Source organism: Ranitomeya imitator, chromosome 4, assembly GCF_032444005.1.
Source record: "Ranitomeya imitator isolate aRanImi1 chromosome 4, aRanImi1.pri, whole genome shotgun sequence".
Taxonomy (NCBI): domain Eukaryota; kingdom Metazoa; phylum Chordata; class Amphibia; order Anura; family Dendrobatidae; genus Ranitomeya; species Ranitomeya imitator.
In genome coordinates this window covers 371,748,952-371,776,114 of record NC_091285.1, presented here as the reverse complement: position 1 = coordinate 371,776,114, position 27,163 = coordinate 371,748,952, and the positions used below count along the sequence as shown (strand labels likewise).

Genomic DNA, 27,163 nt, shown 5'->3' with positions numbered 1-27,163 from the left:
GGGGAATTAGACTTGGCATTTTCATTAAAAATGGGTAGGAAGTGTAGTGCTGCAATAAAAAAAACTACCACAAACTAAGTGGTGCTCAGCAAAAAAAAGATATAGAGGCACTCACTATATGAAGAGGGTAACTCCCTCTTTCTTGTAAAATAAACTCTGGAACCAGATTCTCAAGGAGATCAGTGTCTGGTCCATAGAACTTAACAGATCATTTACTTAACAGATCATTTACTATAAGAAAAACATGGATTTCTCTGGAATAAGACATCAGATCCAAGATATCAATTTATTATTTTATCCAGCTTTCTCTGACCTACATGCCCATATAGAGGGCTTAGGAGGCTTGATCCTACTGACAGATTCCCTTTAAGGTATTTTTTCTCAATTAAACATTAATGTACTATGAATTAATCCTTCCAAGTGCAGTGGGGCCAAATATGTGTATATTGTGTAACATATGACATTGATATAGTGATGTACGTTGGGGCAGCAAAAACTTAGTGTTGATAAAATCGGTTTAATAAATTGTGAAAAAGCTACAGCTCTTCTGGCTTCTTAGCTTACATAAATTGATGATATGGCAACTATTGCCCCTGAAGTCAAAAGTACTTTTGCACGTACGTTACTCTGTAAAAGTAAAACCATGTATTCATTTACCTGCTACGGTCTCCCATTCGGTATCGGCCGCAGTGGGCTCTGCTCAGCGGAGAGGTCGCTCCCAGCGTCTCGCTGGGGCTGATTCAGTGCATAGGGTCACTACTGCCTTTTCTGGCTTTCCTATGGTACCCTGCACTGATCTGCGGCGAGCGAGCCTCTCTGGGACTAAGTCCTTGTTTACTCACACTGAGCATGCCCAGGGCAGGGTCTCCCATTGGAGGTCGAGGGCCACATGTTCGGTCACATGCTCAGGTGCTGCAGTACATTCCATTGGTCCTTCTGGAAGGTCCTGAAAGGGCAAAACATGCTCAGGTACTGCAGCACTTTCCATTGGTCCTTCTGGAATGTCCTGAAAGGGCAAAAACTTCAGTAGCAGCTTCCTGTGCTGCAACTATATAAACTGCGCATGACCGCACGGCCATGCGCTAGTATCGTCTTATGCTATATGCTTTGCGCCAATGTGGTCATGTGTTTGAATGTGTTCAGGGACCCGGCTGAAATAAGCCCCTAGAATGCTGGCACCTCCGGCGAGGAGATTGTGTTTAAGTGTGTTCAGCGACCCGGCTGAAATAAGCCCCTAGAATGCTGGCATCTCCGGCGAGGAGTTTTGTATGCATGCATGACCACTCACTGCTCACATCTGGGTAGTTGGCCTGTGCCTCTGTGAAAGTCTAACAGGGCACAGAGCTTTCCTCTCGCGGTTACTCTGTGAAGCTAACAGAGTTGGTATATACCGCCATATAGAGCCGCCATTATTTAGCAGCAGGTGCTTTCCTGCACGGTGGATCCCGGGTTGCGAACGCACCAATTCCATTTAATAAATTATATATTTGGTGCATTCCGCCAACCCTAACAGTATACTAGCGCCAGGATCTGGCTAAGTAATGGTGGATGAACAGCGATTGCAGGGGTACATCCAGCTGCTGGAGGGCCGGTTGGCGTCTCTTGAGCGTGCAACCTCGGCGGTCGATGTTACCGCAATAGCTGTTAAGGCTGCTAGCGTGGCTGCAGCAGCTTTACCCACTGCCACCTCTGTTCCGACCCTATCTCACCTTCCTTTGCCTGAGAGATACTCTGGGGACAGTAAGTCCTGTAGGGGTTTCGTGAGCCAATGTGGTATACACCTCGAGCTTCTGGCTGCACGTTTCCCTACTGAGCGGGCAAAGGTGGGATTCATAATCTCTCTCCTGTCGGATAGAGCGTTGGAGTGGGCTACGCCGCTGTGGGAGCGCAACGATCATGTGGTGCGGAGTGTTCCTAAGTTTCTGGACACTCTGAAACAGGTCTTTTTAGGACCTCAAGTCACCCATGATACAGCGCTCCAACTGCTGGCTTTGACTCAGGGTTCAACCATGGTCAGCCATTTTGCTGTTCACTTCCGGACATTAGCGTCTGAGTTGGAATGGCCAGATAAAACCCTCATTCCCGTATTTTGGAGGGGGCTGGCTGACCATGTGAAGGACGCTTTGGCCACTAGGGAGATTCCCGCCACACTGGAGGAGCTCATAGCCGTATCCACTCGTATTGACCTCCGTTTTAACGAGCGGAGGTTGGAGCGAGCCCAGTGTAGGCAGAGGTTTCGGCTGGCTCCCACCTTCGCCAAACCTTTGGAATCTCCAGTCCAGGCATCCGAGTCACATGAGGCCTTAGAGGTGACACGAGCGGGATCCAAGTCTCAGTCTTCCCGTGCACATAAGGTCCGTCATGTTTGCCAGCAGTCAGGACACCTTGCCTCCAAGGGTCCTCAGCGGTTGGGGAAACGTCAGCGTCTAGTGGCAGTTGGAGGAGGTACACTAGACACGGCGACGTTTGCCTCAAAGTTGTCCTTCAAGGGGACAATTACCATAGGCCCATCCACTCTTATGGTCGAGCTATGCGTGGATTCTGGGGCAGAGGGTAACTTTATGTCTTCCGCTTTTGCCCAGCGTCACGCAATACCCTTGGTGATGCTCGCCAAGCCGGTAACCGTTCGAGTGGTAAATGGGTCAACACTACCTTCACAGATTACCCACCAAACCATTCCTTTCACGCTATCTGTGTCTCCATCACATCAGGAGATAATCTCCCTATTAGTCATTCCTGAGGGAATTGATGAGGTCCTGTTGGGGATACCATGGCTACGCTACCATTCTCCTCATATTGAGTGGTCCTCTGGGAGAATTTTGGGTTGGAGTAAATCTTGCGAGGGTAGATATCTGAGGGAGTGCGTTCAGGTTGCTACTACACAGGTACCCGCAGATCTTTCCTCTCTCCCCAAGCACTATTGGACCTATGCAGACGTGTTCTCCAAAAGAGCTGCGGAGACCCTTCCGCCTCACCGCCCCTATGACTGTCCTATTGACCTCTTGCCTGGTGCTGAGCCTCCCCGGGGTCGAGTCTATCCGTTATCTCTCCCAGAGACGGAGGCAATGTCCCAGTACATCCAGGAGAATCTGGCAAGAGGATTCATTAGGAAGTCAGTGTCACCGGCAGGGGCAGGGTTCTTCTTCGTACAGAAGAAGACTGGAGACTTACGTCCATGCATAGACTACAGGGGTCTTAACACCATCACCGTTAAGAACAAGTACCCATTACCCCTGATATCTGAGCTGTTTGATAGGCTACGGGGAGCGAGGGTATTTACAAAGTTAGATCTGCGGGGTGCTTACAACCTGATTCGCATCCGTGTGGGGGATGAATGGAAGACGGCTTTTAACACCAGGGATGGGCACTATGAATATCTGGTGATGCCTTTCGGGCTCTGTAATGCCCCAGCCGTTTTCCAAGACTTTGTGAACGACATCTTCCGGGATATGCTCACCACCTCGGTCGTAGTCTATCTGGATGATATTCTCATCTTCTCTCCAGATATTGACTCCCATCGGAGAGATGTTCGCAAAGTCTTCGACCTCTTACGGGCAAACTCCCTCTACGCCAAGTTGGAGAAGTGTGTGTTTGAGCAGGAGTCCTTGCCTTTCCTTGGTTATATCATCTCTGCCTAGGGTTTGGCTATGGATCCTGCCAAGCTACAGGCTGTAATGGACTGGCAGGAACCCCATTCTCTTAAAGCGGTGCAGCGCTTTATGGGGTTCATTAATTACTATTGCCAGTTCATTCCACACTTCTCAACTTTGGTAGCTCCCTTGGTTGCCCTCACCAAGAAGGGAGCAAATCCCAAGTTGTGGTCAGAGGAGGTCTCCAAAGCCTTTCTCTCGATCAAGTCACACTTCGCTAGCGCTCCCATCCTACATCGCCCCGATGTTGATAAGCCATTTATCTTGGAGGTGGATGCCTCATCCGTTGGTGCTGGAGCAGTCCTTTTCCAAAAGGATGCTCAAGGTCGGAAGCATCCATGCTTCTTCTTCTCCAAGACCTTCACACCAGCGGAGAGGAATTATTCCATCGGGGACAGGGAGTTGCTGGCCATGAAGTTGGCTTTTTCGGAGTGGAGACATCTCTTGGAGGGAGCTCGCTTTCCCTTCCAAGTCTTCACTGACCACAAGAACTTGGTGTATCTGCAAACGGCCCAGCGGCTGAATTCTCGCCAGGCTAGATGGTCCCTGTTCTTCTCCCGGTTCCATTTTACTCTCCATTTCCTCTCCGGGGAGAAGAATGTTCGTGCTGACGCTCTCTCCCGCTCCGTGGTGTCATCGGACGAGGAGGAGCCTCGGCTTATTGTCCCTTCTGAGAGCCTGAGAACTGTAGCTCCGGTTTCGCTAGAGTCTGTGCCCCCGGGCAAGACTTTCGTACCAGCTAACTTGCGACCGGAGGTTCTCTCTTGGGCTCACTCCTCCAGAGTGGGTGGGCATTTTGGGACCAAGAGGACATCTGAGCTTCTGGCGAGAACATACTGGTGGCCGCATATGGCCCGAGATGTCAAGGACTATATTCAGGCGTGTGTTTCTTGCGCTCAGAATCGGTCTCCTCGGCAACGGCCTGCTGGGTTGCTTTACCCTCTACCGGTGGCAGACAGGCCCTGGGAGATGGTCGGGATGGACTTTGTGGTGGGTCTACCCAAGTCGCGTGGCTGCTCCATTATTTGGGTTGTCACCGACCATTTCTCCAAGATGGTGCATTTGGTGCCGCTTCCTCGGTTACCCTCAGCACGGGCCTTGGCGGTGTTGTTCATTAAACACGTTTTCCGTTTGCATGGTATGCCTGATAAGATTGTCAGCGATCGGGGCCCCCAGTTCGCATCTCGGTTTTGGAGAGAGCTCTGACGTTTACTCAGCATAGAGTTAAACCTCTCCTTTGCATACCATCCCGAGACGAATGGGTTGGTGGAGAGAACCAACCAGACTCTGGTGACATATTTGCGACATTTCGTCTCTGCTAGGCAGGATGACTGGGCATCTTTGCTACCTTGGGTGGAATTTGCCCTGAACAACGCCGTAGCCGATTCCACTGGTCAAACTCCTTTTCTCCTTAATTACGGCCAGCATCCGCGTGTCCCTGTGCCCATGCCTGTGTCATCCACCGATTCTAGGGTGGCAGACTGGGCGGTGGAGGCACGTGACATCTGGGACCGCACACAGGATGCCATCCGGGCCTCCAAGGAGAGAATGAGGGTTTCGGCTGATACACACCGACGCCCCGCTCCGGTCTTTGCTCCTGGCGACTTAGTGTGGCTCTCCGCCCGTAACATCAGGCTGCGAGTTGAGTCCACTAAGTTTGCTCCTCGCTACATTGGCCCGTTTAAGGTTCTGGAACAGGTCAACCCTGTGGTCTACCGTTTGGCTATTCCTCCACGCCTTGGTATCACCGATACTTTCCACGTTTCCCTCTTAAAGCCCGTTCATTTGTCCCGGTTTTCCGAGTCATCTGCTGGGACATCGGGTTCATCCACGGATGAGTTTCAGGTGAATGCTATTGTGGGGTGCAAAGTGGTACGTGGCAAGAAATTTTATCTGGTGTACTGGAAGGGTCACAGTCCAGAGGATAGAACCAGGGAGCCTGTGGAGCACATTCGGGCTCCGCTGCTTATCGCAGCTTTTGAGCGTAGTGAGGCTCAAGGAGGGGGGCCCTAGGAGGGGGGGTAATGTTAGGAGTCGAGTTTCCTCTGCTGCACAGGGGGAATCTCGATCCGTGTCTGCTGCGGTCTCCCATTCGGTATCGGCCGCAGTGGGCTCTGCTCAGCGGAGACGTCGCTCCCAGCGTCTCGCTGGGGCTGATTCAGTGCATAGGGTCACTACTGCCTTTTCTGGCTTTCCTATGGTATCCTGCACTGATCTGCGGCGAGCGAGCCTCTCTGGGACTAAGTCCTTGTTTACTCACACTGAGCATGCCCAGGGCAGGGTCTCCCATTGGAGGTCGAGGGCCACATGTTCGGTCACATGCTCAGGTGCTGCAGTACATTCCATTGGTCCTTCTGGAAGGTCCTGAAAGGGCAAAACATGCTCAGGTACTGCAGCACTTTCCATTGGTCCTTCTGGAAGGTCCTGAAAGGGCAAAAACTTCAGTAGCAGCTTCCTGTGCTGCAACTATATAAACTGCGCATGACCGCAAGGCCATGCGCTAGTATCGTCTTATGCTATATGCTTTGCGCCAATGTGGTCATGTGTTTGAATGTGTTCAGGGACCCGGCTGAAATAAGCACCTAGAATGCTGGCACCTCCGGCGAGGAGATTGTGTTTAAGTGTGTTCAGGGACCCGGCTGAAATAAGCCCCTAGAATGCTGGCATCTCCGGCGAGGAGTTTTGTATGCATGCATGACCACTCACTGCTCACATCTGGGTAGTTGGCCTGTGCCTCTGTGAAAGTCTAACAGGGCACAGAGCTTTCCTCTCGCGGTTACTCTGTGAAGCTAACAGAGTTGGTATATACCGCCATATAGAGCCGCCATTATTTAGCAGCAGGTGCTTTCCTGCACGGTGGATCCCGGGTTGCGAACGCACCAATTCCATTTAATAAATTATATATTTGGTGCGTTCCGCCAACCCTAACACTCACCTTAACTAAAGATAATCCAACAATAAAAGATGAAGTAAGAATGTTGAGTGAGACATATTTTCAATTTGTGACCATTATTTAGAGTAGGTTGATTAACCTGTAATAAAAAAGAAACTCTTGCGTACTAACATGCATAGACATACACGCTTTATTTTGATGTCTGGAAGTGACCTATCCTATTTAGCCTGTGAACTAAGTATGTGAGGGCATGATGGAATCAAATGCTCCTAATTCATGAAGAGGCACACACCTCTTAATGAGTAAGGAATGTCTGACAAGTGGCATGCTTCTCCATACATCACACAACAAATCTTATTCTAGTCCCTGACTGCAGTAAGACTGGTGTAAATAATGTCATAGCTTATCATAAATTAGATGATCAGTAGTGTCATGCTCCAACGACAAGCTCTTGTCCTGCTCCATCTCGTTTGTGTCATGATCCAGACCGGGTTTTGGGTCCTGTCTTCACTTTTTCCCGTTCTGATCATATAATGGCTTAACTTTTCTCAGCCTCAGTCTGGTCTCAGGTTTGCTGCTTAGCCCCGCTGTATCCTGAAGATCATGTCAGTTATAACTTATGCCTAGTTCTGCTGTAAGCTGAGTCTGATTGCTCCGGTTTGTCCTGCTGCATTTGCTGTCTCAATCGGTGATTCTTTTCCCCTGTTCCCGTCTTGACTCAGTGTTTCCTGTTAGTGTGCAGACTTCCCAGTTTGACTTGGCATGTATCCTGACCTGTTTCTGTTATTTGTCTTTTGGCTTATCCGTTCCTGACTGTTACTGACCCCCTGGCTTGTCTCCAACCTCAAGTTTGCTTTTTCCTTTGGTACTGTGCTACAGTCTAGGATTTGACCCTGTTTGTTTTGACTCTTCTGCTGCCACCTGTGGTAGCCTCACTGTTGCACTGCAGGTAAGCTCTGTTAGGTGCAGACCTGCTTCCTCTCTACTGCCATCTAGTGAAGCCTACACCTTCCTGCATTGCAGCAGCATGACACTCTGATTTTGAAGATGCCGAGGGAAACTAGTGTGAAAACGCCAAAAGTCCCCACATTTTTTAGCAACTTCAAGTTTTGCAAAATATTGTGATTTTTTTAGAGCAATTTACACCACGATTCTGTTAAAGTTGCTTTGATTAATCAGGGCATATGGGGCATACATTAATTACATAAACAATATACTGTTTCATAGATAAAATCTATTGACTGCAAAAATAATTATAAATATTGTTTTAGTTTTTGATTTGCAATATTTTTAACTAATTTAAATTTTCTTTAATTCTTTGGGGTATAGCAAAGAGATGGCAAAATAACATAATACATTGGGGAGAATTATGGTGATGACGGTGTAAATTTATGCTGCATTTACACTAAAAGATAATCATGAACAAGCATTCTTTAACAATCATCTAGCAGTGTAAATAGGCTGCTGATCAAACGAGGCATGAGAAACACGCTCATTGACTGGAGGAGATGATCTTTTGTACAGTGCAAAAAATCATGAAAATAGGCATTTAAACGACTGCCGATTGGTTTACAGATCAGTGCTGCCAATTGATCAATGTAAACAGACCCTTACACTAAACAGTATGAAGATGTGCCAGATTTATCAAATATTTAGAATTATTTTCATAAATTTGGCGTAATTTAAGACTCTCTAGTCTAAATTAGTATTGCCTAGGAACTATACAGATTTGATAGTACGCCACATTAGGAGATACTTTTAATTATATGATGAAAATAAAGGCAGCACAGACACAAACAAAGCAGATTCCTCTCATAATGAATTCTCCCAATACTTGTATGAATCTGTACATCATTAGCTTTTAATCAATAAATTTAGTTTTGATTGTTACCTATAGACGTTTTTCTAGTATTTTGTGGTTTTATGTGCAATCAGTTTTAATTTATAGTTATACAAAAAATGTATTGATTAAGATTACGTTGTATATTTATCTCTTTCCTTTTCACTTATTTTTGCATCATAGACTAAAACTATGCAAAACGGTACCCAAAAGAAGGTTAAAAGAACCCTTCCAAACCCTCCACCAGAAGAAGCTGTCAGTGGGTTACAGTCTACATATAGCACAGTTGGATCTGTTTCTCGTAGAAGAATTTGTAGGAACACAACAATGGCTCGAGCCAAAATTCTTCAGGATATTGATAGAGAATTAGATCTTGTTGAAAGAGAATCTTCCAAACTGCGCAAAAAACAAGCTGAATTAGATGAAGAAGAGAAAGAAATTGATGCAAAACTGAGATATCTGGAAATGGGAATCAACAGAAGAAAAGAGGCTTTACTGAAAGAGAGAGAAAAGAGAGAAAGAGCTTATCTACAAGGTGTTGCTGAAGAACGTGATTATATGTCAGATAGTGAAGTTAGTAATACAAGGCCAACTAGAATTGAAAACCACCTTGGATTAGACAGGCCACAAACTACTGCACAAACAGAATACAGTCCTTATTTGCCACCACAGACTCAAACAGAAACTCCATTTGCACCTCAGACAAGCCCTTACTCACAATACCAATATCAAACCCCTACTTTGCTTACTCAAGCTCCAACACAATTTCCTCAACAGTCCCTATATCAACAACCTTTATACCATCAGCAAGTTTCTTCATACCAAACCCAACCAACTTTTCAAGCTGTTCCAACTATGTCTTATACTCCTCAACCACAGTCCACACAAAGTCAGCAATCTTCTTATCAACATGCTTCACAGCTATTATTATTGCAGCAAAAAGCAAGGCAAAGTGCTTTAGATTTAGATGCTAAAATAGCATCACATTATGATGTTATAAGAAACCAACCTCTTATAATTGCTCCTGTTTCCACTGATAGCAGCTACTCTGTTTCTCATCTTGGCAGTAAATATAGCACTTTGGACTTACGATTAGGCTTAGATGAAAAAAGTAGTTTGGCAAGTAGTCCAATGTCTAGCATATCTGCAGATTCTTTTTATGCTGATCTAGAACATCATGCTTCTAGAAATTATGTTCTAATTGATGACATCGGGGAACTTACTAAAGGTTCAGGTTCTATGAGCTCTGCATTTGGACTACATGAAAAAGAGCTTTCCAAAACTGATCGTCTACTTCGAACTGTAGATTCTCGCCGAACTCCGGAGGTAACAGATTTTTTATCCCCTATTTCAACTTCTAATAGGCTACATACATACGGAAAAGGAGATGAAGACTCAATGGAAGATCCTTATGAGCTAAAACTTCTTAAACATCAAATAAAACAGGAATTTCGTAGAGGTACAGAGACTTTAGATCCTCTAGCTGGCTTTTCACCTTATTATCATTCAGATAGTCTGTACAGACATTTTCCTAAGAGTGAAAAATATAGCATTAGCAGACTCACACTAGAAAAACAGGCCGCTAAACAGCTACCTCCTGCTATACTGTATCAAAAACAACCTAAGCATAAAAAATCTTTAATAGACCAAAAAATTTCAAAGTTTTCTCCAATTCAGGAAAATAGAGATCTAGAACCTGACTATTCCACCTATCTGTCTTCTAGTACATCGTCAATTCCAAGTATATCTTCAAAGGTAAGACTACTGCAGGATGATATCACATATGGCTTGCGGAAAAATATCACAGATCAGCAGAAATTTTTGGGTCCTGCTTTAGCACAAAGCCTTGGGACAACTGTTAATACAAATCTCAGAACTGCAATTCAGGATGAAGTTGATAAACCCTATGTTAGTGGGAATCGATCACGGCCTTCATCCAGACCATCATCTGTTTACGGTCTAGATTTATCTATGAAAAGAGACTTATCTAGCACATCTTTAAGACAGAAAGCTGAGTCTGAAGCATTAGAAGGAACATTCAGCCACGCAGCACCTTCTGGAAGAACAAAACCATCAAGTCTTCCTATTAGTCAGAGTAGGGGAAGGATTCCAATAGTAGCACAGAATTCCGAAGAAGAAAGTCCATTAAGTCCTGTTGGCCAACCAATGGGAATGGCAAGAGCTGCAGCTGGACCTTTGCCACCAATATCTGCAGACACCAGAGATCAGTTTGGATCTAGTCACTCTTTGCCTGAAGTACAACAGCACTTGAGGGAAGAATCCAGAACTCGTGGCTATGATCGAGACATTGCATTCATCATGGATGACTTTCATGCCATGTCTGATAGTGAAGGTAATCAGGAAATTAGAATTCTTTACCACTGCCACAACACAAACCTTCATTTCTTTGCATGCTATTAATGTATCTTGTGACTTAAACATTTCCTCTGTTCTGTGGATTCTAAGTGTTCTTTCTTTATGTAATTCTTTTCTACCTGGATTTATTTAAACATGTTTTTGTTTTGTTTTTATGTTCCTTTTGTTCTCATTGCTTTTGTTCTTATTTGTAAATGTGCATAAAACACACTCTCATTGTAATGTGTGTACCACAGGAAAAAAAGATGCCTCAATTGCTCCCTGTTCTTTATACATATCTGCATTGTGATATATTTTAAAAATGACTAAGTATTTAAAGAAAAGAAAAGGAAAAGGTTTTTTTTTCTAAATTGTCAAAACATTTAATCAATTAAATTTGGTAAAATTCAATCAAAGTTAAAAACCAAAAAGCTGTTCAATTTCAAGTGTACTACCCTGGTGTTAATATGCTTATACTAATCTCACTCCATACAAATCTGTATTATAATTAATAGTCACTATGCATTTTGATATATATTTTATTTAAGGACTATAATACAACTAACGATGGAATTATAAACTCCTTGCTGCTGTCAGCACCTGCAATAGTCTGCTTTGCAACCTGCTTTAGCAAGCTCTTAGCAGCAGCAAGGAGATATAACGACAGAGCTATTGCGGGTGCTTTGGTATCTGAAATATTTCTTTATTTAAAACATAGACTTTTCTTTGTAATGGTTTGTGAAATGTGTGCAATGCATTCATTTTTGTGCTTTTGTTATTTTTTTTGTTTAATAAATGTATGTGTGCTAATAATTAAATATGTGCATGCATTTTTTTTAATTGCTTATGACTATTGAAAAGAAATAGACCGCATGACATGACTGCATGGAAATCTTATCAGCAGTATTTTGGTTTATACAATAATATTTTGTTATAAATTTTAAATTTATCAAATATTGTTATACATTGCACTTTATAAGTATGCAAGAAAATATCATGGTCAAACTGCAAAATTGCAATTCAATTTGAGGGTTAGTATAAATTGGGTAACTGGGTAATTAGACAGAAAACATAAGTGAACAGTTAAAAATAAGTGAAGGTGTTAAAAATATTAAGAGGAAAACAATGTAATGAACTCAGTGAAGCCCACCATAACACATACTGTAGACATGTTTTGAAGATTCAAATCCTACATTTATTGAATTGTTAATTAAAGGAAGATTAATATTTTAGACATTTATGACATATGAAGCAATGCTGTAACTCTCTGAAAGGTATAGATCCCTGGGATACCCAACATTCACTAAAGTTGTTCTCTGGTAACTGCCAGGTAGAGAGGTAGTTGCCTGTGCATAGCCTGACATTGAAAACTGTGGGAGTTTTCAATGAAAAGAGCAGATCAAGTGAAGCACTGATTAAAGAGAATCTGACAGCAGGTTTTTCCCATATAATCCGAGGGTTGCATGAGGTAGGAGCTGAGACGTTGATTTCAGTGATGTATCACTTATTAGGTTGTGTGCTGTTGTTTTAAATTCTTTTATCTGCAGGAGATTATCACTGCCCGGACAGGTGCCAACATGAAACCTGGTCCAACTATGCCCCCAGCACCGATTAGCAGATTGCTGTCAATATACAACATACACAAAAAGATGTAGTTTGGTGGATAGCTATCGGAACTCTGCTACATCTAAAAAGTCTGATTGTGTTACAATGGCTGCAATAAGTAAACTAAGTGATGCATCATTGGAATTAGAGTCTCTTTTCCTACATTGTGCTGCTCTCTGATGAGGTAGCAAAAATCTGTTGACAGATTCCTTTTAGCTATCCTACAAATCATAATCATGTAATAGGTATAAATAACATATTTGTAAAGCAAAAATATAAAAAATGTAATATTTATAAAATATTAAATAATTACAAATGTTTCAGTGTTTGAGGTTAAGCGGAAAATACAAAAAACTCAATAATAATCATTCATTTGAACTAAAATGTATTTTTATAGCACTTGTATTGACCACTTTTGGTTAAATATCCTAAATGACCATTGTTGTATACAGTAATCCCCAAAAGATATTTTGCCTACAGTGTTTAGATTCTTTGCTGTTCCATGGCGAAAATATGTGTTATGAAAATCTAAGCTCAATTTTCAAAATAGACTTTTCATATGTTTTTTATTTTTCATACAAATCGTACTATAGCTAAACCCTTTGAATTAGAAAATGTATACAATGCACATTTCTAGATTCAAGGTCAGTAACTTATACAGAGGGGCATTTTGTACCCATATATACCTCTCAGTATGCCAGATGTTAGTGGGGCCCACACAGTTGTACCAAATGCACCTTTATGCATATGAATATATGGTACTACAATTTTGTTTATTTAGATCCATGTAGGTCTGAGTGTCACATTTAGAACACAATGAGTTGAATAAGGATACAATATGCCCATCTGAATGAGCCCTTATATACAGTTGCAATCAAAAATTTTCAAACACCATTTCAAATTGGGTTTATTAGCAACAATTACAAGCTTTTGCTGTTTGGAATAAACCAATGAAACAAGAACAAGTGTTGTCTCAAGCGCATGGTCCAAAAAGTTATAAGTAGAGATTATTGCCTTGCATAAACAAAGAAAGGTTGGCTTTTATCTACAGATTATAATGTCTGGACTAACCATGTGCCTCCTGAAACAATCTAACAGTGTCATAGATCTCGTAAACCTTATGAAAGCAATCTAGAGAATACAAAAAGATAGCACAGGCATTGAATGTTCATAGAGATACAATTGAAAGCACAGTTGTCAAATTCAACCTAAAGGAAAAGTAGCTACACAGCCTGACAGAATGAGGGAACATGTCAACAGCTGTCACCAAATTCCTGAGGAGGCAGGCAGTAAAAACATCGAGTGACTGCAAAACATCAGCAGCAAGATTTGATGGCAGCAGGCACCGAGATTTCAGTTTGAACAGTAAGAAGTATAATAAATGCTGAAGAACTCCATGCCCAATACACATTTCTACTTACCCAAAAGCACAACAAAAGTCAGCTCCAATATGATCAAATCCATATAATTAAGCCATAGGTGTTTTGACATTTTATTCTTTGGTGCAATGAAGCAAAATAAGCCTGTGGGTCAATTTTATCTTCTCGGAAAGAAAAATGAAGCATACATTGAAAAGAACACCATGCTTACAGTGAAGCATAATGGAGGATCGGTGATGCTATCTGGCTTCTTTTCTTCCTCTAACACTGGAAATCTACAGTACGTGGAGGACAAATTGGATTCAATCAAGCATCATGAAATCCTAAGAAAACATGTCAAGCTTTCCTTGCGCTTGAGTAGAATTGGTCTGTACAAATGACAGTGATCCCAAGCATGTCTCAAGTTCCACCAAAGCTTGGTTTCAGAGGACATCCTGGAAGAGAATTTACTGGCCATCACAGTCACGTGACTTGAACCCCATAGAAAATCTTTGGTGCGATTTGAAGGAGGTAGTTGTTATACACAAACTTAAGAATATTTGTGAACTAAAGGCCATTGCCCATTAGGAATAAATAAGATTTCTCAGGAACACCAACAAAAGTTTGTTCCTGGTTTAATCACTTTTGCAGCTGATCAAATTAAAAACAAAGGGTGCTGTACTAAACACAAAATATGTGTCATGAAAATGCTGAATTCTAAGACTTCAGTAGTCAGTAAAATTGCCATTACAACCTCAATGTCCACCAAAAAATTAAATTGTGTAAATGTAAACAAAACAAGAATGCAATAATGTGGAAATCTCTTCTAGCCATATTTTATTAACAACAGAACATAGAACACAGATCAGAAGTAGAAAGACATTTTCCAATTTCATGAAAAAATAACTTGTGTAGAAATAGATGGCAGCAATAAATCTAAAAAAAAAAGTTGGAACAGGGCAATGTCTACCATTGTGTTACATACTGTAACTTCTTCTTTTGTAAACACTTGGAGACCAATTGTTGGATTAATGGGAGTGGAATTATGTCCCATTTTTGTTTGATTAGGATTTTAGCTGCTCATGTTGTGATGGATGGAGTATTGTCTTGCTGAAAAATGCAGTGACATTCCTAAAATACAGTAGATGTGGTCTGGATGGGAGCATCTATATAATACTCAGCATTGATAGTGCTTTTATGATGTGTAAGATACCCATGCCATGAAGACTAATACAACCCCATAGCATCAAAGATGCAGGCTTTACATCTGTGCACTGGTAACAAGCTGGATGATCTCTCTCTTTTTGAGTCCGCAAAACTCGGATTCTGTGGTTTTCACAATGAATTTAAAATTTCAATCCATCTGACCACAGGACAGGTTTTCATTTTGCCTCCGTTCATTTTAAATAAGATTTGGCCCCTGGAAGACAGCAGTGTTTCTGTATTGTGTTGATTTATGGCTTCTTCTTTGCATGATAGATCTTTAATTTGCATTTGTGGATGGCAAGGCGAACTGTCTTCACAGACAATGATTTCTAGAAGTAGATGACAAGCATCGGTTGGCCTTGTCTGAAACCCTCTGAATCTTTTGATGATATTATGCACTGTAGATGGTGGGATATTCAAATTCTTTTCAATTTTACATTGAAGAACATTTTTCTGAAATTGTACCACATCTTTTAGATGCAGTTCACAGATTAGTAAACCTTTAACCATCTTTGCTTTTGAGAGACTCTGCCTCTCTAACGTTCCCATTTTATACACAGTAATGTAACTTAGTTGAAAATTGGCCCTGCAGCTGTTTTTCATTAGTACCAGCCATTTGTTAACCTTGTCTCAATATTTTGTAAGATATGAGCAATTTTCTTCAAATGAAATGGAAAAATGTCTAACTTTCATCTTCTAATGTGTTCTATGTCCTGTTGTGAATACAATGTAGATTTTCAAATCATTGCATTCCTTTTTTCTTTACATTTTGCACAGCGTCCCAACTATTTGGTAATTGAGGTCGTAGTTGTGTTGAGGCATTTAAATTGTTCTTGTTTGATTGGTTTATTGCAAACAGTAGAAAAGTTTTGAACATTTTGCTAATAAACATAATTTGCAATGGGACGTACATAACTTTAAATGCAACTGTACTTCTCATTGTAGAAACACAATGTTTGTTTTACTCAGACCCAAGCACATTTAACTATATTTACAATGAAAAGTACTACTCGTTGCATGGGGCTGAAAAAAATAAAGTTGCCTCTCTACAATGAGAAGAACAGTGTATATTATATATATATAATGTAGCTTATTGCAGAAATCTTTTCAGCCTCTGTGCATTTCCCTTTTACTGCTTTTGTCTCATTCAGAGGTCTATTTTACCTGTTATAGGATCTTTGGAATCCTACCATTAACTTCTCTAATAATGCAGCTAAAATTGTGATGTGAGATGTCTGTTGGTAAATGAATGTTTTTTCTGTTTGTTTTGGGTAACCTCCAGAAAATTCCTTTAATGATGGTAGGAGTCTTCTGTTGCCAGTCTTGTAGAGTTCGTGTACTGTATGTCTTTGTATTGCATGTTGGTTTTGTTCTTTAATAAGAACTTACTGGAATATATTGATTATTGAACTATTGTTTATATTTATAAAGGAAAACTCTGCTAATGATAGCTATGAGTTAATAATTTATCTTCGAATTACAACGATGCCTACAATTAGTATTAAAGTAAGTTTTTAACCTTTATAAGGAACAAATATTGTTACTGACGTAACCTAATACAGTAGTGATATCCAAAAAATAAATATATAAAATGCTATTGCTATATTTTAATTGTCAAAATCCCTACAGAATGTTGACCATAAATTAAAATATGAATATAATAAAGTCCCTATTTAAATTTGTATGCATTTGCCAAATATGTACATTTGATAAGGCAGATTAAAATTCCGTATCTTATAGAGGACAAAACTAAAGTGTATGACAATGCAAATGAAATGAATGATGCAACAAAAGTCCCATAACGTACATCATTAGATTGTATTTCACCTCATTTGTTCGTAGTGGTTTGCACTTCAAAGTGATATCCACCAAAAGGTCTGTATTTTCAATGTATATTTTGCGGTGTGAAAAACATGAATTACTGGTCCATTTGTAGTAAGGCATTTTTATCATTAACTAACTCTTAAAATGTCCTAATTACGGTAACTTTGTGGTACTGGCATTTCAATTTAGGCTTTTGTCTGTGACATTCAATTAGCTAAAATAGTTACTTAGATTTCAATGTATAGAGTCATGGGATAGTATTTTCATTATCTTACCAAAACTTTTGCTTGAAGATTTGAAACACAAAAAAGGAAATCTGTATTTTATCCTTTTGTAAAAAGTATATAAAAAGCATAAACCATAATATTGAGCATATTCTTATTTTTTTGCATGGCAAATTTACAAAATATCATTTTTAAAAGGGTGCTTTTTAGAATAAAGGTACATTATGTTAAACATACTCATCGTTATGAAATGCAATATATTTAAAGTGTAATGGTTTAGTAGTTTTTACAGTGTGAATCGTATGACTTCATACTGTGTTTTATCAAGGATCAATACTATATATGTATACTAAATAAAATCATGATTATTAAAAAATATCTGCACACTTAGCCATGTACAGAAATAGCAGATGCCAACACGATAGCCATTCTGCATGGTGTTCTGCATTACTTCCAGAATTTTCCACTGTCAGTCCAATAAGAATAAAATAAATTGTCCAAACGACAGTAGTAAAGTAGCATATTCTGTTGTAACATATAAACTGTTATAATATTATTCATTCTATCAGTTTGCAAGCTAATGCCACATTACAGTACAATGGGTACTATGCCTCTTAACAAGTCTGGCACGTCTCAAATGGGGTGTGCTCCTCTACTTGTGCTTTGCCACAAGTCTTATTCCAGTCATGTAGAATAAATATTAATTGCACACTCCTTTTGGCTGCAAACAAGATTTCCTTTATTAAAGTTCAAAACATAAGAGCAACCTTTGAGTGTCTATGCGTTTCGGCCAAATAGGCCTTTTTCACGACAGTTGCTGGATTTCACTTGTCCCGGCACGGGTGGTTGCTTTAGTGTGTAATTAATAAAGGAAATATTTTTTGCATTCAAAAGGAGTGTGCAATTGATATTTATTCTACATAGTCTATGAGGGATCTCACCAATCCCCTCAATTGGCACTTCCGTCGGTGAAATACCTCAGTGTGCACGCCAATATATATTTTTCATGTTATTTCAGTCGTGGACTGGAGTAAAATTTGTGGCATGAGGAATGCCACTACTTGTCATGAATTTGACAAGCTGGGGTTGCCACGCACTGTCCAAGTCCAGCTCTGCCCACTTTGTTGCAGCTTGGCGAAAATAGTGTGTAAGAATGCCAAAGATTGGAAAATTTTACTTCAGCCTCATGTGCAAAATCTTGTAATTTTTTTACACCAGAATTCTGGAGTAAAAGATTTGATAAATCGAGCTCTATTTGTTGGGTCTTGTTGGGAATATAACCACTATGATACCATGTCGGAACTCCATTACAAATAAATGTGAATTTTGACAACCACTCCACTGACAGCAGCGCATGTTCAAGCCCATCTTGTATACATTTTTACCATGTCCTTTGATTATTCCATAAATATACAAGATAAACTAAGGGTTAATTCATTTCTGCAGTTAGGCATTTAGTGTCACAAAGAGTTAAGTATGATTGCAGATTGAGAAAGGACAGGACTCCGGGAAAGGAATCACACAAAGTGTTGAACATGAATTTTAAAAAAAGTATAGTATAGTATATAATGAATCATGGAAGTGACTAAAAGACTAAAACACATGCACCATGCAGTTTTTATTCTAGAGCGTTGCTTGATATTAATACATTGCCTTGAATAAGTATTTTTACCCTGTGAACTTTTCCACATTTTTCATGTCACATCCTCTATCTTAAATGTATTTTCTTGGAATTTTATTTGATATATCAACACAAAAGAGCAAGTCTTTGTGAAGTGTAATGGAAATGATACATAGTTTTCTAAATATTGAAAAAAATATATAGAAATCTAAAATTTATGTGCCTTTGTATTCAGCCCCCTGTAGTGAGATACCCCTAATATCTTGAGGGACCAATTGCCTCCAGAAGTCATATAATTAGTATAGAAAGTCCACATGTGTGCCATTTATTCTCAAGCACCATAATGAAAAAAAGGGACAAGTCATACAGGATAAAGTAATGGAAAGGAGTAATGGAGGCTTAGATTATAGAAAAATTGTCCAAGCTCTAAAAATCTAATGGAGCACTGATCAATCCATCATCCAAAAATGGATGGAGTATGACACAACTGCAAAACTACCAAAGCATGGCTGTCCACATAAGCTGACATCACAAGCAAGGAGATCACTATTTATAAAAGCAGCTATAAGGCTCATTGTCACTCTGGAGGAGCTGCAGAGATCCACAGTCCAGGTGGGATAATCTGTCAACAGGACAACTGTTGTGAATTCTGCTCTTGGGTTCCCTCCAGTGGTTGTTGGTGGGAATGCAGTTGTCTCTGACTCGCAGTCCTGGCCAGGTGTATCGGATAATTACAATTCTGACTGGGATATTTAAGTGTGCAGGATCCTTTAGCCCCTGCCAGTTGTCAATGTTTCTTTGGAAGTGTTGGATCTCTGCCTGGCCTCTCCTGCTTATCTGCCAGTTCAGCAAAGATAAGTGTCTGTTTCTTTTCCTGTGGCACACATGCAGTGTGCTTATTTTCAGTACTGTTCGTTTGTTTTTCTTTTGTCCAGATTAGAATGTGTCTGTGTTTTCTCAGTCTGGTTGGTTTCACTGGAGTTGCAGATATACGCTCCTACATCTTTAGTTGGATGTAGGAAGTTTTTGTATATTCTGCTGTGGATTTTTTGAAGGGTTTCTATACTGACCGCACAGAACTCTATCCTATTCTGTCCTATCTAGCTAGAGTGGCCTCCTGTGCTAAATCCTGTTTTTTCTGCCTGTGTATGTTTTTTCCTCTCCTACTCACCACCAATATTTGTGGGGGGCTGTCTATCCTTTGGGGATTTTCTCTGAGGCAAGATAGTATTCCGATTTCCATCTTTAGGGGTATTTAGTCCTCCGGCTGTGACGAGGTGTCTAGGTGTGTTAGGTACACTCCACGGCTACTTCTAGTTGCGGTGTTAAGTTCAGGGTTGCGGTCAGTATAGTGGCCACTTTCTCCAGTGAAAGTTCTCATGCAGCTCCAAGGTCACCGGATCATAACAGTACAACTGGCCAACAATGAGTTAAATGCATCTCAGAAGAAGGGAATGAAGTTCTTGAGCCATTTTTTTTTCTCCAGTCTCTTTTGTGTTCTCTTCCCTCTTAATATCTGGGTGGCTGAGGAGCCTGGTGCAAGCATGAATGTTCAGGAATTAGCTTCTCGTGTAGACCAGCTTGCTGCTAAGGTGCAAGGTATTTCTGATTATATTGTTCTGACTCCTACTTTGGAACCGAAGATTCCTAATCCTGATTTGTTTTCTGGTGACAGGTCTACATTTTTGAGTTTTAAAAACAACTGTAAACTGTTTTTTGACCTGAGACCTCGATCCTCTGGTGATTCCATTCAGCAGGTAAAAATCGTAATCCCCCTGCTGCGTGGCGACCCGCAGGATTGAGCGTTTTCCATGGAATCTGGGAATCCGGCTTTGCTTAATATTGACTCCTTTTTTCAGGGTTTAGGACTATTATATGATGAACCTAATTCTGTGGATCAAGCTGAGAAGACCTTGTTGGCCCTGTCTCAGGGTCAAGAGGCGGCAGAATTGTATTGTCAGAAATTCAGAAAATGGTCTGTATTGACTAAATGGAATAATGATGCTTTGGTGGCAATTTTCAGAAGGGTGCTTTCTGAATCCATTAAAGATGTTATGGTGGAGTTTCCCACGCCTTCCGGTCTGAGTGATTGTATGTCTCTGGCCATTCAGATTGACCGACGCCTGCGGGAGCGCAGAACTGTGCGCGCTGTGGCGTTATCCTCAGAGCAAATTTCTGAGCCTATGCAATGTGATAGAATTCTGTCTAGAACGGAACGACAAGGTTTCAGACGTCAAAATAGGTTGTGTTATTATTGCGGCGATGCTTCTCATGTCATTTCTGTCTGCCCTAAGCGGACAAAGAGGATCGCCAGTTCAATTATCATCAGTACTGTACAACCTAAATTTCTGTTATCTGTGTCTTTGATCTGCTCATTGTCATCATTTTCTGTCATGGCGTTTGTGGATTCAGGCGCCGCCTTGAATTTAATGGATTTTGAGTTTGCCAAGCGTTATGGTTTTCCCTTGCAGCCTTTGCAGAACCCTATTCCTTTGAGGGGCATTGATGCTACACCCTTGGCTAGAAATAAGCCCCAGTTTTGGACACAGGTGACCATGCGCATGGCGCCAGCCCATCAGGAAGATTGTCGATTTCTGGTGTTGCATAACTTGCATGATGTTATCGTGCTGGGTTTTCCATGGTTGCAGGTACATAATCCTGTGTTAGACTGGAAGTCCATGTCTGTGACTAGTTGGGGTTGTCAGGGGGTTCATAATGATGTTCCTTTGATGTCAATCTCCTCTTCTTCACCTTCTGAGATTCCAGAATTTTTGTCTGATTTTCAGGATGTATTCGATGAGCCCAAGTCCCTTTCCCTTCCACTGCACAGGGACTGTGATTGTGCTATTGACTTGATTCCAGGCTGTAAGTTTCCTAAGGGTCGACTTTTTAATCTATCTGTGCCTGAACATACCGCCATGCGGAGCTATATTAAGGAGTCTTTGGAGAAAGGGCATATTCGGCCATCTTCTTCACCATTGGGAGCGGGATTCTTTTTTGTTGCTAAAAAAGATTGTTCCTTGAGACCCTGTATAGATTATCGCCTCTTGAATAAAATCACGGTCAAGTTTCAATACCCGTTACCTTTGCTTTCCGATTTGTTTGCTAGGATTAAGGGAGCTAGTTGGTTTACCAAGATTGACCTTCGAGGGGCATATAATCTTGTTCGTATTAAGCAGGGTGATGAATGGAAAACTGCGTTTAACACGCCCAAAGGCCATTTTGAATACCTTGTGATGCCATTCGGACTCTCTAATGCTCCATCTGTTTTTCAGTCCTTCATGCATGATATCTTCCGCACTTATCTTGATAAATTTTTGATTGTATATTTGGACGATATTTTGATTTTTTCCGATGATTGGGAGTCTCATGTGCAACAGGTCAGGATGGTATTTCAGATCCTTCGTGACAATGCCCTGTTTGTGAAAGGGTCTAAGTGTCTCTTTGGGGTGCAGAAAGTCCCTTTTTTGGGCTTCATTTTTTCTCCTTCGTCTATAGAGGTGGATCCGGTTAAGGTTCAGGCCATTCATGATTGTATTCAGCCCACTTCCGTGAAGAGCCTTCAGAAATCTTTGGGTTTTGCTAATTTTTATCGTTTCATTGCTAATTTTTCCAGCGTGGTTAAACCCTTGACCGATTTGACGAAGAAGGGCGCTGATGTTGCAAATTGGTCCTCTGCTGCTGTCTCAGCCTTTCAGGAGCTTAAACATCGATTTACTTCTGCTCCAGTGTTGCGCCAACCGGATGTTTCTCTTCCGTTTCAGATTGAGGTTGACGCTTCTGAGATTGGGGCAGGGGCCGTTTTGTCTCAGAGGGATCCTGTTGGTTCCTTAATGAAACCATGTGCCTTTTCCCGTAAGTTTTCGCCTGCTGAATGCAATTATGATGTCGGCAATCGGGAGTTGTTGGCTATGAAGTGGGCGTTTGAGGAGTGGCGACATTGGCATGAGGGAGCTAAGCACCGTATTGTGGTCTTGACCGATCATAAGAATTTGATTTACCTCGAGTCTGCTAAATGGCTGATTCCTAGACAGGCTCGATGGTCCTTGTTTTTTTTCCGTTTTGATTTCGTGGTCTCGTACCTTCCGGGTTCTAAGAATATTAAGGCTGATGCCCTCTCTAGGAGTTTTTTGCCTGATTCCCCTGAGGTCTTAGAGCCGGTTGGTATTCTGAAAGAGGGGGTGGTCCTTTCTGCCATTTCCCCTGATTTACGATGGGTTCTTCAGGAACTTCAGGTTGACAAACCTGACCGCTGTCCTGTGGGGAAATTGTTTGTTCCTGACAGATGGACTAGTAGAGTGATTTCTGAGGTTCACTGTTCCGTGTTGGCCGGTCATCCTGGCATTTTTGGTACCAGAGATTTGGTTGCTAGGTCCTTTTGGTGGCCTTCATTGTCACGTGATGTGCGTTTTTTTGTGCAGTCCTGTGGGACTTGTGCGCGGGCCAAGCCTTGTTGCTCCTGTGCTAGTGGGTTGCTTTTGCCATTGCCAGTCCCTGAGAGGCCCTGGACGCATATTTCGATGGATTTTATTTCTGATCTTCCGGTCTCCCAGAAGATGTCTGTTATCTGAGTTGTTTGTGACCGGTTCTCTAAGATGGTTCATTTGGTGCCCTTACTTAAATTGCCTTCCTCTTCTGATTTGGTTCTGTTGTTCTTTCAGCATGTGGTTCGTTTGCATGGTATTCCGGAGAATATTGTTTCCGACAGAGGTTCCCAGTTTGTTTCTAGGTTTTGGCGGGCCTTTTGTGCTAGGCTGGGCATTGATTTGTCTTTTTCTTCTGCATTTCATCCTCAGACAAATGGCCAGACCGAGCGTACTAATCAGACCTTGGAGACTTATTTGAGATGCTTTGTGTCTGCTGATCAGGATGATTGGGTGGCCTTCTTGCCATTGGCCGAGTTTGCCCTTAATAATCGGGCTAGTTCTGCTACCTTGGTTTCGCCTTTCTTTTGTAATTTTAGTTTTCATCCTCGTTTTTCTTCTGGGCAGGTTGAGCCTTCTGATTGTCCTGATGTGGATTCTGTGGTGGACAGGTTGCAGCAGATTTGGGCTCATGTGGTGGACAAGTTGGTGTTGTCTCAAGAGGAGGCTCAACGTTTTGCTAATCGTCGTCGGTGTGTTGGTTCCCGACTTCGGGTTGGGGATCTGGTCTGGTTGTCTTCCCGTCATGTTCCTATGAAGGTTTCTTCTCCTAAGTTTAAACCTCGGTTTATTGGTCCTTATAGGTTTTCTGAGATTATTAATCGGGTGTCTTTTCGACTGGCGCTTCCAGCCTCTTTTGCTATCCATAATGTCTTCCATAGATCTTTGTTGCCGAAATATGTGGAGCCCGTTGTTCCCTCTGCTGATCCTCCGGCCCCTGTGTTGGTTGATGGGGAGTTGGAATATGTTGTTGAGAAGATTTTGCATTCCTGTTTTTCGAGGCGGAAGCTTCAGTACCTGGTCAAATGGAAGGGTTATGGCCAGGAGGATAATTCTTGGGTTTTTGCCTCTGATGTCCATGCTGCTGATTTGGTCCGTGCCTTTCATCTGGCTCGTCCTGATCGTCCTGGGGGCCCTGGTGAGGGTTCGGTGACCCCTCCTCAAGGGGGGGGTACTGTTGTGAATTCTGCTCTTGGGTTCCCTCCAGTGGTTGTTGGTGGGAATGCAGTTGTCTCTGACTCGCAGTCCTGGCCAGGTGTATTGGATAATTACAATTCTGACTGGGATATTTAAGTGTGCAGGATCCTTTAGCCCCTGCCAGTTGTCAATGTTTCTTTGGAAGTGTTGGATCTCTGCCTGGCCTCTCCTGCTTATCTGCCAGTTCAGCAAAGATAAGAGTCTGTTTCTTTTCCTGTGGCACACATGCAGTGTGCTTATTTTCAGTACTGTTTGTTTGTTTTTCTTTTGTCCAGATTAGACTGTGTCTGTGTTTTCTCAGTCTGGTTGGTTTCACTGGAGTTGCAGATATACGCTCCTACATCTTTAGTTGGATGTAGGAAGTTTTTGTATATTCTGCTGTGGATTTTTTGAAGGGTTTTTATACTGACCGCACAGAACTCTGTCCTATTCTGTCCTGTCTAGCTAGAGTGGCCTCCTGTGCTAAATCCTGTTTTTTCTGCCTGTGTATGTTTTTTCCTCTCCTACTCACTGCCAATATTTGTGGGGGGCTGTCTATCCTTTGGGGATTTTCTCTGAGGCAAGATAGTATTCCGATTTCCATCTTTAGGGGTATTTAGTCCTCCGGCTGTGACGAGGTGTCTAGGTGTGTTAGGTACACTCCACGGCTACTTCTAGTTGCGGTGTTAAGTTCAGGGTTGCGGTCAGTATAGTGGCCACTTTCTCCAGTGAAAGTTCTCATGCAGCTCCAACGTCACCGGATCATAACAGACAACTATTAGATATTTCAAAAAGGAGAATAAAAGGAGTGTTTAAAAATATATACAGAATCTTTATTAGACACTGGAAAATAGTAAAAAGACATACCTATAAAGTGCAGGATAAGGACACCAATAGGTGGAGCTCAGTACTAAATAAATTGCAATGATCACATACCAATATACATGTAAACCACTAAGGAATAAACCCTATAAAGTTAATGTCCAAACCATCAAAACCGCTATTGCCATATAGGTTACAAGTACAAATATTAATTAGTCTTATCTCTCTCTATTTGTCATAATGGGGTTAATCGATCTGGACACTCAAATGAACGTGTTGCATAAAGTGTGTACAATTGCACTGTATATGCATAAAAGAATGGACTAGGTCACCTTACCAAATACCGAGGCACAGCATGTGAGTAGTAGCACATCCCCGATGCGCGTTAGTTGTAACTTTCATAAAAATGGTCTTTATGGAAAAGTGGTAAAAAGAAAACCATTTTTGAAAGCGAGCCATAAGAAGTCACATTTGCAATTTGCAGACAGCAATGTAGGGGACACAGCTATCATGTGGAATAAGGTGGTCTGGTTAGATGAGACCAAAGTAGAATATTTTTGGCTAAATACAAAATGCTATGTGTGGCAGAAAGCTTATTCTGCACATCACACTGAAAACACCATCCCCACTGTCAAACATAGTGGTGGCAACATCATGCTGTGGTGTTTTTTTAACAGGGACAGGGAAGCTGGTCAGAGTTGATGGGAAGATGGATAGAGCTTAATACAGGACAATCCTGGAGGAAAACATGTTAGAGGCCGCAAAAGACTTTAGTCTGAGGCGCAGGTTCACTTGCCAGCAGGACAACCCTAAACATACTGCCAGAGCTACAATGGAATGGTTTAGAGCAAAGCATATTCATTTATTGATATGAACCAGTTAAAAGTCCAGACCTAAATCTCATTGAGACTCTTTGTTAATACTTGAAAATTGCTGTTCACAGACTTTCTCTTCAATCTCACTGAACTAGAGCTAGTTTACATAAATGAATAAACCAAAATGTTAGCCTCTAAATGTGCAAAGCTGGTAGAGACATACAGTACCTCAAAAGTTTTTGTCAAATTATTGACTCGAGGCTGAATACAAACACACATCACAATTTTCAGATTTATATGTTTAAAATATTTAGAAAGCCATGTATTGTTTACATTACACTTCACAAATATTTGCTACTTTGTGTTGGGGTATCGCATAAAATCTCAATATGCTACATTTCAGTTTGTGGGTGTAATGTGGAAAAGGTCACTGGGTATGAATACTTTTTCAAGGGACTTTATATCTTCAGTGTAACTCAATTAGATCTATTGCCCCTTCACGTTTCAGGATATGGTAAATATTTATTTTCTTCTATTTGTTTTTTTCTTTTAAACCATGTACTATAATTAATATATAGGTAGGTAGTTTCAAGATTCTGTTGTCAGGTGTCCCGGAACCAGGGGCTCCTTCCCTGTCCCTAATGCTAGGGAGCGCCCTACCTCACCCTGCTCCCCGAATTACTTCTGATGGCAAAGATGCCAGGTCCACATTCCTGGCCTTAGCTCCTGAATCACCCTCAGTTTGTACCCTTCCCCCACCCAGGGAAGAGAGGAGGAGTAGTAGTATACCGTAGTACATCCACCAGACTAACAAGGTAGTGCGAACAGGGGTATTGAATAATACCAAACAAACAAATATGCTCACACATCTAACAGAGGAATGCACCAGGGAGTGGGGAATGGGGTTAAACCAAAATAGGAGAAGAAAGGGAATTAACACACACTCAAAACCTAGCAACAGTCACAGATAAATCCACTAAACGCCTTTCTCCTAATAACCATTGAGCATAAACTATCTCTGACAATGAGTGCTAGCCAGGACCCAGATTATATAGGAAGTGGGAGTGGCTAAGAGTGTACTGCTGAGAGCCTAAATGCTCCAGGAGCTCTTAATAGAGCAGATTAACCCCTGCACTACCAAAATAAATGTACACCATGTAATAAGAAGGTGAAGTGCTTCTAATGAGTTCCAGAGTAGGAGAAATCAGATGCTGCGGTCTTCTGGCTCCTCTCTGTTGTGGTAACCCCGTTACAGATAGTCAGTAGAGAGTATGGTGATAAAACATATTATAGTGTAAGTGGATAGACACATTTAATGTGGAAACATTGATTTTCTCTTAAATGTAGTAG

General features: G+C 41.5%; 1 protein-coding gene across 3 annotated transcripts in view; it reads left to right on the top strand.

Moving 5' to 3' along the window:
- PCLO (piccolo presynaptic cytomatrix protein) overlaps positions 1-27,163 on the top strand; it is a 665,287-nt gene that overhangs the window by 481,786 nt on the left and 156,338 nt on the right. For 2 of the 3 annotated variants that reach the window (XM_069765159.1, XM_069765157.1), the window contains exons 7-8: positions 8,567-10,736; positions 16,190-16,207. In XM_069765159.1, the coding sequence (XP_069621260.1) occupies positions 8,567-10,736; positions 16,190-16,207 (2,188 nt within the window). The remainder of the gene's footprint in view (positions 1-8,566; positions 10,737-16,189; positions 16,208-27,163) is intronic. The other variant, XM_069765158.1, reaches the window with a different exon arrangement.